At 40.1% G+C, this 16,921-nt stretch overlaps 1 protein-coding gene across 2 annotated transcripts in view; it reads right to left on the reverse strand.

Annotated features, from left to right (window-relative positions):
• retreg3 (reticulophagy regulator family member 3) overlaps nucleotides 1-15,264 on the reverse strand; it is a 29,206-nt gene extending 13,942 nt beyond the window's left edge. For both annotated transcript variants that reach the window (XM_061981955.2, XM_061981954.2), the window contains exons 1-3: nucleotides 15,149-15,264; nucleotides 14,695-14,950; nucleotides 134-240 (exon numbers count right to left, since the gene is read on the reverse strand). In XM_061981955.2, coding sequence (XP_061837939.2) covers nucleotides 134-240; nucleotides 14,695-14,942 — 355 coding nt within the window. In that variant the 5' untranslated portion in view covers nucleotides 14,943-14,950; nucleotides 15,149-15,264. The remainder of the gene's footprint in view (nucleotides 1-133; nucleotides 241-14,694; nucleotides 14,951-15,148) is intronic.
• Between the last annotated feature and the right edge of the window lie 1,657 nt (nucleotides 15,265-16,921).

Raw genomic sequence — 16,921 nt, forward strand, 5'->3', positions numbered from 1 at the left:
CCTTGTACAGTCCTGGGTGTGGGCCCGCCAACTGGTGGCTTATCTTGTCTGATAAAATACTTGCGGGGAGAAGGCCAGTCAAAATAGAAGAAGTAAGACAAAACACGGACAGATAAATAGCACATGTGAGCACCTCGAAGCTTGGGCCAGATCTTGTTCTTCCAGGTGTCGACACAGACCAGCAGAGCGAGACCGGAAGCCAGCAGGAACAACAGACGTAGCGATGTCAGCGCAAAGAACCTGCAGCAGAATACGGCAATTGTTCTCAATGAATAGAAAACCATAATAAGTCTGTTATATAAGGCAGCCATCTGACCCTGCGTGTGTTGGCCGGCCAAAAGAAACAATCGCAGTCTTTCGCCTGAAGGGGTATTAATTTAACACTGTGTGTGTGTTATGGTGGTCCGAGCTGGCAGTAATGCAAAACTACTAAACCACTTTATACTAAAGTTGCAGAGATTATTCTGCTAAAAGAATGCGTTGGCATAATTGGGCCTTTAATTGGGGTTAGAAATATGGACAATCTGATTTAGACACACAAAGATTGGATGGGCAAAACAAAACAAATACAAAGAACTGCTGTCTCAATCTTATATTCTCTATTTCTTTTTAAAACACGCAACTAACAGCCGGCACACCACATTTAGATTTGTGTTATTGGTACTTGAAAAAGCAGTGTTTCTCCTACATGTAATTAATTTTGGTGCTCGTTGGCAGGCATTAGTTACCCGGTCTATGAGCTGGTCTATTAAACATTAGCATTAAGCTATAAAAACCTCGTTATTTTCTCCCATCTCTAATTCAAAGAACTGTTTGCATAATTGGCAAACAATTGAAAAATGGAGCGAAACAATATGATAAGAACTAGAGATGTCCGATAATGGCTTTTTTGCCGATATTCCGATATTGTCCAACTCTTAATTACCGATTCCGATATCAACCGATACCGATATATACAGTCGTGGAATTAACACATTATTATGCCTAATTTTGTTGTGATGCCCCGCTGGATGCATTAACAAGGTTTTCCAAAATAAATCAACTCAAGTTATGGAAAAAAATGCCAACATGGCACTGCCAATAGCCATATGCCATATTTATTATTGAGGTCACAAAGTGCATTTTTTCTTAACATGCCTCAAAACAGCAGTTTGGAATTTGGGACATGAGACGGTTGAGGTGGGGGTTAGGGGGTAGCAGGGGGTGTATATTGTAGCGTCCCGGAAGAGTTAGTGCTGCAAGGGGTTCTGGGTATTTGTACTGTTGTGTTTATGTTGTTACGGTGCGGACGTTCTCCCAAAACGTGTTTGTCATTCTTGTTTGGTGTGGGTTCACAGTGTGGCGCATATTTGTAACAGTGTTAAAGTTGTTTATACGGCCACCCTCAGTGTGACCTGTATGGCTGTTGACCAAGTATGCTCGCATTCACTTGTGTGTGTGAAAAGCCGTAGATACTATGTGATCAGACCAACACGCAAAGGCAGTGCCTTTAAGGTTTATTGGCGCTCTGTACTTCTCCCTACATCTGTGTACACAGCGGTGTTTTAAAAAGTCATAAATGTATCTTTTTGAAACCGATACCGATAATTTCCGATATTACATTTTAAAGCATTTATCGGCCGATAATATCGGCAGCCCGATATTATCGGACATCTCTAATAAGAACAAATATGTTAATTTTAACGATACATATTTGTTTAATATTTGCATTATATGCGTAATCGACAATTAAGTAATCATGATGTCATGTATATGATAGTTATATTGGACACAACCCCACGTGTAAATCTAATCTGGGGGAATTTAGAGTTACAAAGTTTATTGATCCACAAGGGAAATTGTTCCACAATATCTCAGTAACAAAGGATGAAAAGGTAAACGCACACAAGGGTACAAAAAAAGGTGAAAACAAAAAGGTATAATGTAGACTAAAAATTGACCATAGTAGCAATATAAAATATAACATATGTAATATTTACATATTATATATACAGATATTTAGAGATGTCCGACAATATCGGCCGATAAATGCTTTAAAATGTAATATCGGAAATTATCGGTATCGTTTTTTTTATTATCGGTATCGTTTTTTTTATTAAATCAACATAAAAAACACAAGATACTTACAATTAGTGCACCAACCCAAAAAAACCTTCCTCCCCCATTTACACTCATTCACACAAAAAGGTTGTTTCTTTCTGTTATTAATATTCTGGTTCCTACATTATATATCAATATATATCAATGCAGTCTGCAAGGGATACAGTCCGTAAGCACACATGATTGTGCGTGCTGCTGGTCCACTAATAGTACTAACCTTTAAAAGTTAATTTTACTCATTTTCATTAATTACTAGTTTCTATGTAACTGTTTTTATATTGTTTTACTTTCTTATTTATTCAAGAAAATGTTTTTAATTTATTTCTTATTTTATCTTATTATTTAAAAAAAGGACCTTATCTTCACCATACCTGGTTGTCCAAATTAGGCATAATAATGTGTTAATTCCACGACTGTATATATCAGTATCGGTTGATATCGGTAATTAAAGAGTTGGACAATATAGGATATCGGCAAAAAGCCACTATCGGACATACCTACAGATATTATATTTGTATATAATGTATACAATATATAACAAATCCCAATTACGATGTACAATATTACAGTATATGTAACCTAACCTAACCCATAACCCCGTAGGGTCGATGGGGGCACCACAGACGATCTGTTGACCAGCTCTCTCCATCCCTCTCTGTTCTCAGCAGCTCTCATTGCCTCAGTGAGTTTCATGTGAGTCCATTCTCCGATGTTATCTTCCCATCTTTTCTTTTGTCTCCCTCGTCTCCTGCCATCTTGTACGGTACGTTGCAGGATGGTTTTTGCAAGGCCTGAGGATCTGGTGATGTGTCCGTATCACCTCAGTTTCCGCTTTATGACCTTGGTGAGTCCATTCTCCGATGTTATCTTCCCATCTTTTCTTTTGTCTCCCTCGTCTCCTGCCACCTTGTACGGTACGTTGCAGGATGGTTTTTGCAAGGCCTGAGGATCTGGTGATGTGTCCGTATCACCTCAGTTTCCGCTTTATGACCTTGGTGAGCAGGTCATCATGTGGGCCGACTTCTTCGTTTGTGACATATATAAATGTCACAAACAAAGTATATGTAACAGGTGCAGCAAAAAAAGGGCAGCATAATATAGAGAGTAGATCCAGCAGAAAATATACATTATAAACAAAGAGAGGTAGCTAACATAGAAGGTGTCAGGTAATAACATACTTGCCAACCCTCCCGGATTTTCCGGGAGACTCCCGAAATTTAGCGCCTCTTCCGAAAACCTCCCGGGACAAATTCTCTCCCGAAAATCTCCCGAAATTCAGGCCGAGCTGGAGGACACGCCCCCTCAAGTTAAATTCTACACATAGTCTGACACCCATTTCCTGTTTGGTTACATACACATTAATATATACATATATTGATATATATAATATAATATATATCATATAATATATTATACTATATATATATATATATTTATTTATTTTTTTTAATTTTTTTTTTCCTTTTGAATAAATACGCCCCAGGCTAAACACTCTCCCAGCCTCAGTGCCGTCTCCTTCTATCCGGTATCATCACAATCTACTGTACATGCATGTGGAAATAACATCTAGGGCTTTTAGAGAGTGCATTGCACAACTGTGCACACAACAAGGAGACGAAGCAGAATGCATCATCAGAGAGGGTGTTCAGCATGGTTAGAAAAATAGTGACAGAGAATAGAACAAGGATGGACAATTCAACCCTTAACTCAACAATGAGTAGATGAGTGTTGTGTGTGTATGTGTAAATAAATGAACACTGAAATTCAAGTATTGCTTTTATATATATATATATATATATGTGTGTGTGTGTGAAATACTTGACTTGGTGAATTCTAGCTGTAAATATACTCCTCCCCTCTTAACCACGCCCCCGCCCCAACCACACACCCTCCCCCTCCTCACCTCCCGAAATCGGAGGTCTCAAGTTTGGCAAGTATGGGTAATAAGACAGATATCATCTATTGCTGTATGACGAGTGATTATACAGCTGGATTGAGTGCGGAATGAAGCTGAAGGAGCCTGTTTGGAGTATGAGCTACGCTGTCCCTCAAATGTCTGGTGGTGTGGGTGGGCAGGATTGTCCATGATGGCGAGCAGTTTGTCCAGTGTCCTCCTGTCCCTCACTGACACAAACGCCAATAGTTTTGCCGGCTTTTTCGGATCAGTTTGTCAAGCTGAGCAGCAAAAGTCTTCAGGACCCAGGGGTTGACTCAATCAGGGCCTGCTGACTTGGCTGGGTTGACTCTCTCCGGCTTTCTCAGCGGGGGTGGAAGTGGGGGGGATAAGAAACAACAGTGGCAGGCAACAGTGAAGGAGATTGTGGATTGATCATCAGGTGAGGTGTGAGGGCAAGAGTAATGGAGGGAGGGCCAGTAAGGGGTGCATTGCTAAATCTATTGAAAACCAAATAGTGGGGGGAGGGCCAGTAAGGGGTGCATTGCTAAATCTATTGAAAAACAAGTTCAGCTCGTTGGCTCTATCTACACCCCATCCAGCAGTTTGGCTTTGTTATTGAACCCAGTGATGGTTTTCATGCCCTTCCACACATCTCCAGTCTTATTCTGCTGGCTTTCTGTAGACATCTTTCCCTTCTCGCAGCTGAACTTTAAGTTGCCACTCTATCCTCCTCAACTCATCCCGATCACCAGATCTGAAGGCTAGCTTGTTTTTGTTCAGCAGCACCTTTAGCTGGCTGGTGATCCAGGTCTTGTTATTTGGGTGACAGTGGACAGTTTTTGTAGGGGTTAGGATGGGAGTCCTCAGAAATTAATGTAGTCTGTGTTGCTGTCAATGTCTGTCCTGTGAGGTTTACAGAGCACGGTCTGTGGTCTCAAAACAGTCCTGCAGGGCGAGACATGCTTCCTGGTCCCGTCTCCGCACTGCTTTTGTTGAGACAGGCTGCCTCCTCACAGCAGGAACATATTGAGGTGTTAAAAGCACCAGATTGTGATCAGACCGGGGGCAGGGCAGTGACACTGCATGCATCTTTTGAATTAGCATACAGTAGGTCCAGATTGTACTTACAAGCATTACAATGTCTATATATATATTTTTTTTTTAAACATAACTTTTTGATGTGTTTTTTATTATTTGATTTATTTTCATTCTTAGTGAGCCACAGGCCAATAAATAAATAAAAAAGGCTAAAAGCAATCTGCGAGCCATGGAGCTCCAAGGCAAAATATGCTAAGTAAAAAATACTTCAGCTTTGTCTTGTAAGTAACAATCTGTATTATTGTTTTGTTTGTTTGTCTATGCATGGTGCAGTCCTGTAATTTATTATTTACTTTGCTCATTTTTGGTTGACCTCATTTGCTGAGGTAACAGCAGGTTTCATCGGTTCTTCCCCCTTTAAGGTCTCTTATCTTTGTTTTCTTTAATGTTTCCCCCTTGTGTTCATGTTTTTGCTCTGTGGACTTTTTGGAATATACTGCAACCACATGGTTTTGATGTGCGCCTGCAAGAGTGGCAGCAGACTTGCATCATTTTACAATTGAGCTACTGTGTGTCAAACAATTTCCCTTGTAAGTACCGTATTTTCCGCACTATAAGGCGCACCTAAAAACCACAAATTTTCTCAAAAGCTGACAGTGCGCCTTATAACCCGGTGCGCTTTATATATGGATAAATATTAAGATTCATTTTCATAAAGTTTAGGTCTCGCAACTACGGTAAACAGCCGCCATCTTTTTTCCCCGTAGAAGAAGCGCGCGGTGCATGCTGGGATATGTGACGTTTCATTTCCATTTGTGTGTTTATGTAAAGACCCCAAAATGGCTCCTATTAAGTGTGTTGTCTGTCTAATTATAAATAATGCAGACGAGGCGTGTTAACTGAGTTCTCAACGTTTACTCACAGCGTGCTCATAACCACATTCTAACTCCCAGCATACAACAATGCTTCTCAGGGCTACCGCGCATGCTCGTAACTATTGTTGCATGCTGGGTAGTGTAGTTGTTATATTTGCTAGCTCATAACAGCACATTAAGAGACACGCTTACGCGCTTAATTCAATACTCGCCGTCATTCCGGGTGGATTGACAAAAGACCTCCAGCCGCTAGATATTGGTGTCAACAGGGCATTCGAAGCTAGACTGCTAACTGCGTGGGAACAGTGGATGACGAAGAAGCGCGCGGTGCATGCTGGGATATGTGACGTTTCATTTCCATTTGTGTGTTTATGTAAAGACCCCAAAATGGCTCCTATTAAGTGTGTTGTCTGTCTAATTATAAATAATGCAGACGAGGCGTGTTAACTGAGTTCTCAACGTTTACTCACAGCGTGCTCATAACCACATTCTAACTCCCAGCATACAACAACGCTTCTCAGGGCTACCGCGCATGCTCGTAACTTATCGTTGCATGCTGGGTAGTGTAGTTGTTATATTTGCTAGCTCATAACAGCACATTAGAGACACGCTTACGCGCTTAATTCAATACTCGCCGTCATTCCGGGTGGATTGACAAAAGACCTCCAGCCGCTAGATATTGGTGTCAACAGGGCATTTGAAGCTAGACTGCTAACTGCGTGGGAACAATGGATGACAGAAGGCGAACACACCTTCACTAAGACGAGGAGGCAGCGCCAGACGACGCCAACATCTGCCAGTGGATCGTAAATTTGCCCAACTTTTCACTTCGGACACCGAAGACGAAGGATTTACGAATGAAGAATAACTTCAGAAAGTGAGCGCTATGTTTATTTTGTGTGTTGTGACATTAACGTTCGAGCAACATTATGTTGCTATTGCTCTGCACTATTTTGAATTTTACTATGTTTGTGATTGCACATTTGCGTACATTTTGGGAGTGAACAGAGTTGTTAGAACGCTGGTTTTTAATATATTATTAAAGTTTGACTGACCTATCTGACTGTTTTTTTGACATTCCCTTTAGCGCAGCGTAGGCGCGGCTTATAGTCCGGGGCGGCTTATTGGTGGACAAAGTTATGAAATATGCCATTCATTGAAGGTGCGGCTAATAATCCGGTGCGCCTTATAGTGCGCAAAATACGGTAAGTCCATTTTATCTGCATGGCCCTTCTCACAGAGAACTCAGAAAGGGCATCGCATGGTTACAATTCAAATAGTACAATCAAAACAAGCACAGCGCATGATGCAACAACAGAAATATTGCAAATAAAATGATAACAATTATTTAAAACAATGGAATATTACAGGAATGCACACTAAAATGTGTTTTTACTGCCTTTAAAAATGTCAAACATAAGGGGTAGCGCTCAGCTTGATCCTTGGAGATCCATAAAGTTTGTCCAAGTCAAAATAAGTCTATATATTTTTGCTCTTATTTTTCGTTTACTTAGATTTTTACTATCTTGCGCAGAAAAAAAGCAAGTTTTGCTTAAAAAAAAGTGGCAGGAGAAAAAGGCTAACAACCAATTATTAATAGTATTCGTATCAACCTTTATTGCATTGTTACATACACCTTTGTTCTTTTTCGATTCAAATCTTGTTTAATTTAAATAAAATATCTTAATGTGCCGCGGGCGATTAAAATAGCTGCGCTTTGCACACCGCCGATAGAGAAGATATTTGACTCGCGTTTTTGCATAGATTACTATGGATTAAAACAAGAAAAGCTTGTCTGTTTTATCTCGAGCAGTGTTTCTCAAACTTTTTTCACCAAGTAATACCTCAGAAAACACCATCATGACCAAAATTAAAATACAGTAACGTGGCAGGACTAAATCTTTATTAAAAACAAGACGTGGGTTTTATTTATTAACAAGTATATTTAATATGTATTGGCCACTGCAACATTACAGACAGTTTGAACAGTAACACCGTATTTGTTTATTTAATTAAGAGATTCTTTGGCATAATGCTTACTAGGATTGTACGGTATACTGGTATTAGTATAGTACCGCGATACTAATGAATCATATTCGGTACTCTGAAAAGTACCGCCCCCTTAAAAACTAACGATAAAGGTGAAGTTATAACACTGAAACGCCCACTGGAAGAGGCTTAAGTTTAGCCCCAGTCTAAATCACAAATCCTCGGCTCCATGGCGACAAATAAAGTAAGTTTATTACAAGTATCATCCCTGCAGGACGAGGAATAGCTAAACATGCTTAACTACACACCGTAGCTCCTCTTCCTCCTATCCAGGAGATCGCAAAAAGCCGCTGCCTGACCAGGGCTCAGAAAATCTGCAGAGACTCCTCCCACCCCCACCAAGGACTGTTTTCACTGGACTCTAGAAAGAGGTTCCGCAGCCTCCGTAGCAGAACCTCCAGGTTCTGTAACAGCTTCTTCCCTCAGGCCATAAGACTCTTGAACGCATTAAAATAATCCTCAATTCCCCCCAAAAATGGATTAACTCGCTGGATTATAAAGACAATATAACATACATCCATAAACGTGGATGCATATGCAAAAGTGCAATATATTTATCTGTACAGTAATCTATTGATTTATATCTGCACCTTTTTGCTCTTTTATCTTGCACTACCATGAGCTAATGCAACAAAATGTTGTTCTTATCTGTACTGCAAAGTTCAAATTTGAATGACAATAAAAGGAAGTCTAAATTTAAGGTCACCGGCATCACAATGTAAACAAACGCTATTGGTGGATATACAACTTACATCCACTGTAATGATACCAAGTACAGTAGCGTATCGAGTCGATACTATGATTACGTCGACATTTTTTGGCATCACAACATCTTTTGTTTTTTTAAATGTATATTATGTTTATAAACTCAGGAAATAAGTCCCTGGACACATGAGGACTTTGAATATGACCAATGTATGATCCTATAACTACTCAGTGGCCTAGCGAGTAGAGTGTCTGTCCTGAGATCGGTAGGTCGTGAGTTCAAACCCCGGCCGATTCATACCAAAGACTATAAAAATGGGACCCATTACCTCCCTGCTTGGCACTCAGCATCAAGGGTTGGAATTGGGGGTTAAATCACCAAAAATCATTACCGGGCACGGCACCGCTGCTGCCTACTTCTCCTCTCACCTCCCAGGGGGTGAACAAGGGGATGGGTCAAATGCAGAGGACAAATTTCGCCACACCTAGTGTGTGTGTGACAATCATTGGTACTTTAACTTAACTTAACTTACTTTTACCAGTGACGACACATTTACGGACTTGAATATGACCAATGTATGATCCTGTAACTTACTTGGTATCGGATTGATACCCACATTTGTGGTGTCATCCAAAACTAATGTAAAGTATCAAACAGAAGAATAAGTGATTATTACATTTGAACAGAAGTGTAGATAGAACATGTTAAAAGAGAAAGTAAGCAGATATTAACACTAAATGAACAAGTAGATTAATAATTCATTGTTTACCACTTGTCCTTAATAATTTTGACAAAATAATAGAATGGAAAAAGACACAATATGTTACTGCATATGTCAGCAGACTAAATAAGGAGCCTTTGTTTGCTTACTACTAAAAGACAATGTGTCTTGTATGTTCACTATTTTATTTGTGGACAAACTTGCAATAAGAAACATATGTTTAATATTGTCTCCTCCAGGCTAGACTACTGCAACGCACTTCTTGTCGGGATCCCCAGCAAGAACATCCAGAAGCTGCAATACATACAGAATAGTGCTGCTAGGATCCTGATGAGAGTGCGTAAATATGACAATATCACACCAATTCTCAAATCCCTTCACTGGCTTCCTGTTCCACTCAGGATTGAATACAAAGTCTCCATACTAACCCAACAGTGCCTCCATGGAAATGCCCCCCTCTACCTCAAAGAACTACTCACCCCCAAATCCTCCACTCGACACCTCCGCTCCGGACAAGCTAACCTCCTCCAACCTACGAGGACAAAGCTACGAACAATGGGAGACCGGGCTTTCTGCTACGCCGCTCCCAGTCTGTGGAACGCTCCCTGACCACCTGAGGGCACCACAGACTGTAGACCCTTCTTTTTAAAAATGCCTTCTTTTTTTTTTAGATATATGCATTGGGGCTATGGGAAAAAAATCGATTCGAATTCGAATCGCTATTCTAATTTTTTTTAAATCGCTTATTTTAATTAATTTTAATTAATCAATCCAACAAAACAATACACAGCAATACCATAACAATGCAATCCAATTCCAAAACCAAACCCGACCCAGCAACACTCAGAACTGCAATAAACAGAGCAATTGAGAGGAGACACAAACACGACACAGAACAAACCAAAAGTAGTGAAACAAAAATGAAAATTATCAACAGCATCAATATTAGTTACAATTTGAACATAGCAGTGATTAAAAATCCCTCATTGACATTATCATTACATTTATAATAAAAAAAATAAAAAATGAATAGTGTCACAGTGGCTTACACTTGCATCGCATCTCATAAACTTGACAAAACACTGTGTCCAATATTTTCACAAAGATAAAATAAGTCATATTTTTGGTTCATTTAATAGTTAAAACAAATTTACATTATTGCAATCAGTAGATAAAACATTGTCCTTTACAATTATAAACACTTTTTACAAAAATCTACTACTCTGCTTGCATGTCAGCAGACTGGGGTAGATCCTGCTGAAATCCTATGTATTGAATGAATAGAGAATCGTTTTGAATCAGGAAAAAATCGTTTTTGAATCGAGAATTGTGTTGAATTGAAAAAAACAAACAATTTTGAATCGAACCGTGACCCCAAGAATCGATATTGAATCGAATCGTGGGCAGAGGTGGGTAGAGTAGCCAGAAATTGTACTCAAGTAAGAGTACTGTTACTTTAGAGATTTATTACTCAAGTAAAAGTAAGGAGTAGTCACCCAAATATTTACTTGAGTAAAAGTAAAAAGTATGTTGTGAAAAAACTACTCAAGTACTGAGTAACTGATGAGTAACATATATACACACACACATATATATATATATATATATATATATATATATATATATATACACACATATATATATGTATACATACATTGATATATACAGTATATAATTTATATTTATTTATTTTGCCGTTTTTGTTTACATGTTAAAGGTGTTTTAATGAATATACATGCATGTTTAACACATATATATTCCTTTCTTTCATGAAAACAAGAATATAAGTTGGTGTATTACCTGATTCTGATGACTTGCATTGATTGTAATCAGACAGTAGTGATGATAACGTCCACGTTTTCAAATGGAGGAGAAAAAAGTTCCTCTTTTCTGTCTAATACCACATGACAGTGGTTGGTTTTTGGCTTCTTATTTGTCCAGCTTCCATATTCGTTTTTATACACTTTACAAGAAATACATTGGCGGCAAACTCCGTAGCTTGCTAGCTTGTTTGCACTGGCTTTCGGAGACTCTTATTTTGAAAGCGCAGGTGCGATGGAGCGGCACTTTTATTGTGAAGACAGGAACTGTGCAGTCAGTCTTTAGGCTTTTGACGGGATGTACGGTTAAAATAAAAAAGGGTCTTTTTTCCTTCACACTTTTGATTGATTGATTGGAACTTTTATTAGTAGATTGCACAGTACAGTACATATTCCGTACGATTGACCACAAAATGGTAACACCCGAATACGTTTTTCAACTTGTTTAAGTCAGGTCATGTGACCCCTGGCTCTGTTTGATTGGTCCAACGTCACCAGTGACTACATCTGATTGGTGGAACGGAGTGAACGTCACCAGTGACTGTATTTGTTGAAACGCAGGCACTATGAAGGTCTGTCTGACAGACCAAAACAAACAAAGCGTGCATTAACAGATCGATAAAAATTAGTAGCGAGTAGCGAGCTGAATGTAGATAAAAGTAGCGGAGTAAAAGTAGCGTTTCTTCTCTATAAATATACTCAAGTAAAAGTAAAAGTATGTTGCATTAAAACTACTCTTAGAAGTACAATTTATCCCAAAAGTTACTCAAGTAGATGTAACGGAGTAAATGTAGCGCGTTACTACCCACCTCTGATCGTGGGACACCCAAAGATTCACAAGCCCTAATATGCATACTAGTTCTAGCTATTTGGCTGTTCTAGTATTTATTTATTTTTATTTTTATTATCTTTTTATTTTTTTAATAGTGTAGCACTTTGAGGTTGTTTACTCAATATAAAGTGCTTTTTACAAATAAAATATATTATTATTATAATGTGCCCTAAGATTTTTTTGTTCAACTAAAGCCAATAATGTTTTTTGTGTGATGCCCTTTAATTGTCATGTCATTTATTGAACACCAATGCTCTGCTTTTATTGTATCATTCATTTATTATGTCATATCTAAACTATTGTGTTGAAGTCTGGGGAAATTGTTATAAATCCCATCTACAGCCTTTAGTCACTCTGCAGAAAAAGGCCATTAGGATTGTGTCCAATGTTCATTACTTACATCATTCAAATCCACTATTCATGGAGTTAAAGCAACTTAAACTGCACGATGTGATCAATTTTAAAACTGCTCAAATTATGTTTAGGGCATCCCAAAACTCTCTACCATCCAATATACAAAACCTATTCCAGGATAGAGATACTCATCATAGTTACAGTCTAAGAGGAAACAACAAATTATATTTGCCTAAATTTAGAACAACTTTAAAATCAATGTGCATTTCAGTGCGTGGAGTCAGTCTGTGGAACAACTTAGGGGACGAGTTAAAAACCTGTTCTAACATGATTACATTTAAAAGACTGTTTAAAAAAGAAGTACCGTATTTTCCGCACTATAAGGCGCACCTAAAAACCACAAATTTTCTCAAAAGCTAACAGTGCGCCTTATAACCCGGTGCGCTTTATTACGATTCATTTTCATAAAGTTTCGATCTCGCAACTTCGGTAAACAGCCGCCATCTTTTTTCCCGGTAGAACAGGAAGCGCTTCTTCTTCTACGCAAGCAACCGCCAAGGTAAGCACCCGCCCCCATAGAACAGGAAGCGCTTCTTCTTCTACTGTAAGCTACCGCCCGCCCCCGGAAGAAGAAGAAAAAACGCGCGGATATCACCGTACGTTTCATTTCCTGTTTACATCTGTAAAGACCACAAAATGGCTCCTACTAAGCGAAAAGGATCCGGTTCATAAAAAGACGCAATCTCTCCATCCGCACACGGATTACTACCGTATTTCACAGCAACTGATATTCCTGTGGAACGGGAGCACGTACGGTGAATATTCGCACCACAGGGAATGAGAAGTCATCCTTCACTGTGGTTCTAGCTTGCCATGCTAACTTCCACCCATGGTGATATTCAAAAGGAAGACCTTGCCAAAAGAGACCTTTCCAGCCGGCGTCATCATAAAAGCTAACTCGAAGGGATGGATGGATGAAGAAAAGATGAGCGAGTGGTTAAGGGAAGTTTACGCGAAGAGGCCGGGTGGCTTTTTTCACACAGCTCCGAAGGCGAACACACCTTCACTAAGATGGGCAGACAGCGCCGGACGACATACGCCAACATTTGCCAGTGGATCGTAAATGCCTGGGCAGATATTTCGGTCACAACTGTGGTCCGAGCTTTCCGGAAGGCAGGATTCACAGAACAACAGCGACACTGACTCCCGATGACTTCGACGAGACGGAACCGGCCATTTTGGATACCACGCTTGCGCAACTTTTCAATTCGGACACCGAAGACGAAGAATTCGAAGGATTTACGAATGAAGAATAACTTCAGAAGGTGAGCGCTATGTTTATTTTGTGTGTTGTGACATTAACGTTCGAGCAACATTATGTTACTATTGCTCTACACCATTTTGAATTTTACTATGTTTGTGATTGCACATTTGCGTACATTTTGGGACAGAGTTGTTAGAACGCTGGTTTTCAATATATTATTAAAGTTTGACTGAACTATCTGACTGTTTTTTTGACATTCACTTTAGCGCAGCGTTTTTTTGACATTCACTTTAGCGCAGCGTAGGCGCGGCTTATAGTCCGGGGCGGCTTATTGGTGGACAAAATTATGAAATATGTAATTCATAGAAGGTGCGGCTAATAATCCGGTGCGCCTTATAGTGCGGAAAATACGGTACTGAAGAAGTACGAGGAGGAAAGAGAGTGATGCCCTCAGCACAGAGCGATGGGAGAGAGGTGTATGGTCAGTGTTTGGGCCTGTGTGTAGGTAGGTGTGTGTGTGTGTGTGTGTGTGTGTGTGTGTGTGTGTGTGTGTGTGTGTGTGTGTTTTGTCTCGTCTTGTCTTGTTTTATAGTAACAGTGGTACTATTGTATTGTTAGTGTACAGGAGCTTTTCTTGTTTTTGTTTGTATAGTATTGTTCTTGTATAATATTGTTTATGTTAAATGTGGAATGAGTGAGAGGGGTTGGGATATTATAAGCATCTGCTTCATCCAACCCCTTTTCAAGCCTTGCATAAATGTCCCTGCCAAAATGTTTATAAAAAAAAAAAAGTGTGTGTTGTTGTACTGTGCAGGTTTGAAATAAATAATTCAATCAATCAATCAATTAGAAAAGGACCCAAAAGTATCGAAATAATGTTGGTACCGGTACCAAAATACTGGTATCGGGACAACACTAATGCGTACCAATCTAGAGGATCTTTAAAACCTATTTCGTCTGTTTTCATAGGTACTATGTTTTGGTCTTCTCTTCGATCGTTGTGCGGGATAACAGCTGCTAGTGAAGGCGACTACTCACCAGAAGAGCACATTGACCAGCAGGTAGAGCAGCACACACTGGAAGGGTCTCTCCCACACCAGCACCGACTGCAGGTAGGTCAGCAGCCGCTCGTAGGGCCCCAGCTGGGACTGAAGGGCGGCTTGGACGTCCCTCACCTGGGCGTCCCTCTCGCTGGAGCACGGTCGACTTCGAAGCGGGCCGGCGATACTCGTACCCGGCTTGGTATCGATCGAGGACGCGTCTTCAATAGCATCCATTTGCGCCATCTTGGTGTCTATAAAAACAAACATGGTGTTTTAAGGAGACTTCACGTTAAGAGCACAGCCGACATGCTAGCGAGATAAGCGGCGCGAAGAGAGCCACGTAAGCGATATCATCGCCGCCTTGTCTTAATAGAAGCCGCCTGACGATTTAGAGGAGCACATGTAATCAAAGCCGCAGCAGAAAGTGAGTAAAATGAGCGGTCACTTACTATTTAAGCATTTTTGTACACGTCTCAAGCTCTTGTCGTTCCACTGAAATATGGCGTAAGCTGTTTTTGTCAGCCCTCTCTCGACCAATCACAACGCGCTATGGACTAAAGAAGTGTGGTGCGTTCGAGGTCATTGAAAGAAAATCCGTTATACGTAAAGCGACGCTCTATGCCAGGCTTGGGCAATTATTTTTGACTCGGGGGGCCAAATTTAGAGAAAAAATGTGTCTGGGGGCCGGTATATCTGATTTTTAGGACCACTAATACAAAACCTCACAATAATGTCTGATCTCTCTCTCTCTCTCTCTCTCTCTCTCTCTCTCTCTCTCTCTCTCTCTCTCTCTCTCTCTCTCTCTCTCTCTCTCTCTCTCTCTCTCTGCCCACTACTTGCTGTCCATATCCTACCAAGTCAGACCTACACTGTTTCAAAATCCATTTCTCTGTTCTCAATTGTTGATGACTGATGATAACAACCAAACCCAACCCCCCGCCCCCCTCCACACCCCGGATTGTAAATAATGTAAATAATTCAATGTGATGATCTTGTGTGATGACTGTATTATGATGATAGTATATATCTGATAGTATATATCTGTATCATGAATCAATTTAAGTGGACCCCGACTTAAAACAAGTTGGAAAACTTATTCGGGTGTTACCATTTAGTGGTCAATTGTACGGAATATGTACTTCACTGTGCAACCTACTAATAAAAGTCTCAATCAATCAATCAAAAACGTTATGACAGACCACCTTAAGAAACGGAATGGAATATTTTTTTTTTTTCTGAATGAGACACCCAGAATGGACATGACATTAAAGAATGTGGGACTTGCAATATTAAAGGGGAACATTATCACAATTTCAGAAGGGTTAAAACCATTAAAAATCAGTTCCCAGCGGCTTATTTTATTTTTCGAAGTTTTTTTCAAAATTTTACCCATCACGCAATATCCCTAAAAAAAACTTCAAAGTGCCTGATTTTAACCATCTTTATATACACCCCTCCATTTTCCTGTGACGTCACATAGTGATGCCAACACAAACAAACATGGCGCATAGAACAGCAAGGTATAGCGACATTAGCTCGGATTCAGACTCGGATATCAGCGGCTTAAGCGATTCAACAGATTACGCATGTATTGAAACGGATGGTTGTAGTGTGGAGGCAGGTAGCGAAAACGAAATTGAAGAAAAAACTGAAGCTATTGAGCCATATCGGTTTGAACCGTATGCAAGCGAAACCGACGAAAACGACACGACAGCCAGCGACACGGGAGAAAGCGAGGACGAATTCGGCGATCGCCTTCTAACCAACGATTGGTATGTGTTTGTTTGGCATTAAAGGAAACTAACAACTATGAACTAGGTTTACAGCATATGAAATACATTTGGCAACAACATGCACTTTGAGAGTGCAGACAGCCCAATTTTCATCAATTAATATATTCTGTAGACATACCCTCATGTCAGCAGGCCAGGGAAGCTAGGGTCGATATTCTTCTCTTGATCATCTTCGGTGGCATAAGGGACGGTGTGAGCCAAGACATCCAGGGGGTTTAGCTCGCTCGTCTGCGGGAACAAACTGCCGCCATTGCTTGCCGTGCTACCGAGGTCCTTTGTCCCTGAATTGCTCACACACTCCGGCAGATTCGATGGGGGTCTGGCGGCAGATTTCTTTGACTTTATCGTTGGAAATGCATCTGCTTTGAGTGTCGCAGGATATCCACACATTCTTGCCATCTCTGTCGTAGCATAGCTTTCGTCGGTAAA

This window comes from Nerophis lumbriciformis, linkage group LG24 (genome assembly GCF_033978685.3).
Source record: "Nerophis lumbriciformis linkage group LG24, RoL_Nlum_v2.1, whole genome shotgun sequence".
Lineage (NCBI taxonomy): Eukaryota > Metazoa > Chordata > Actinopteri > Syngnathiformes > Syngnathidae > Nerophis > Nerophis lumbriciformis.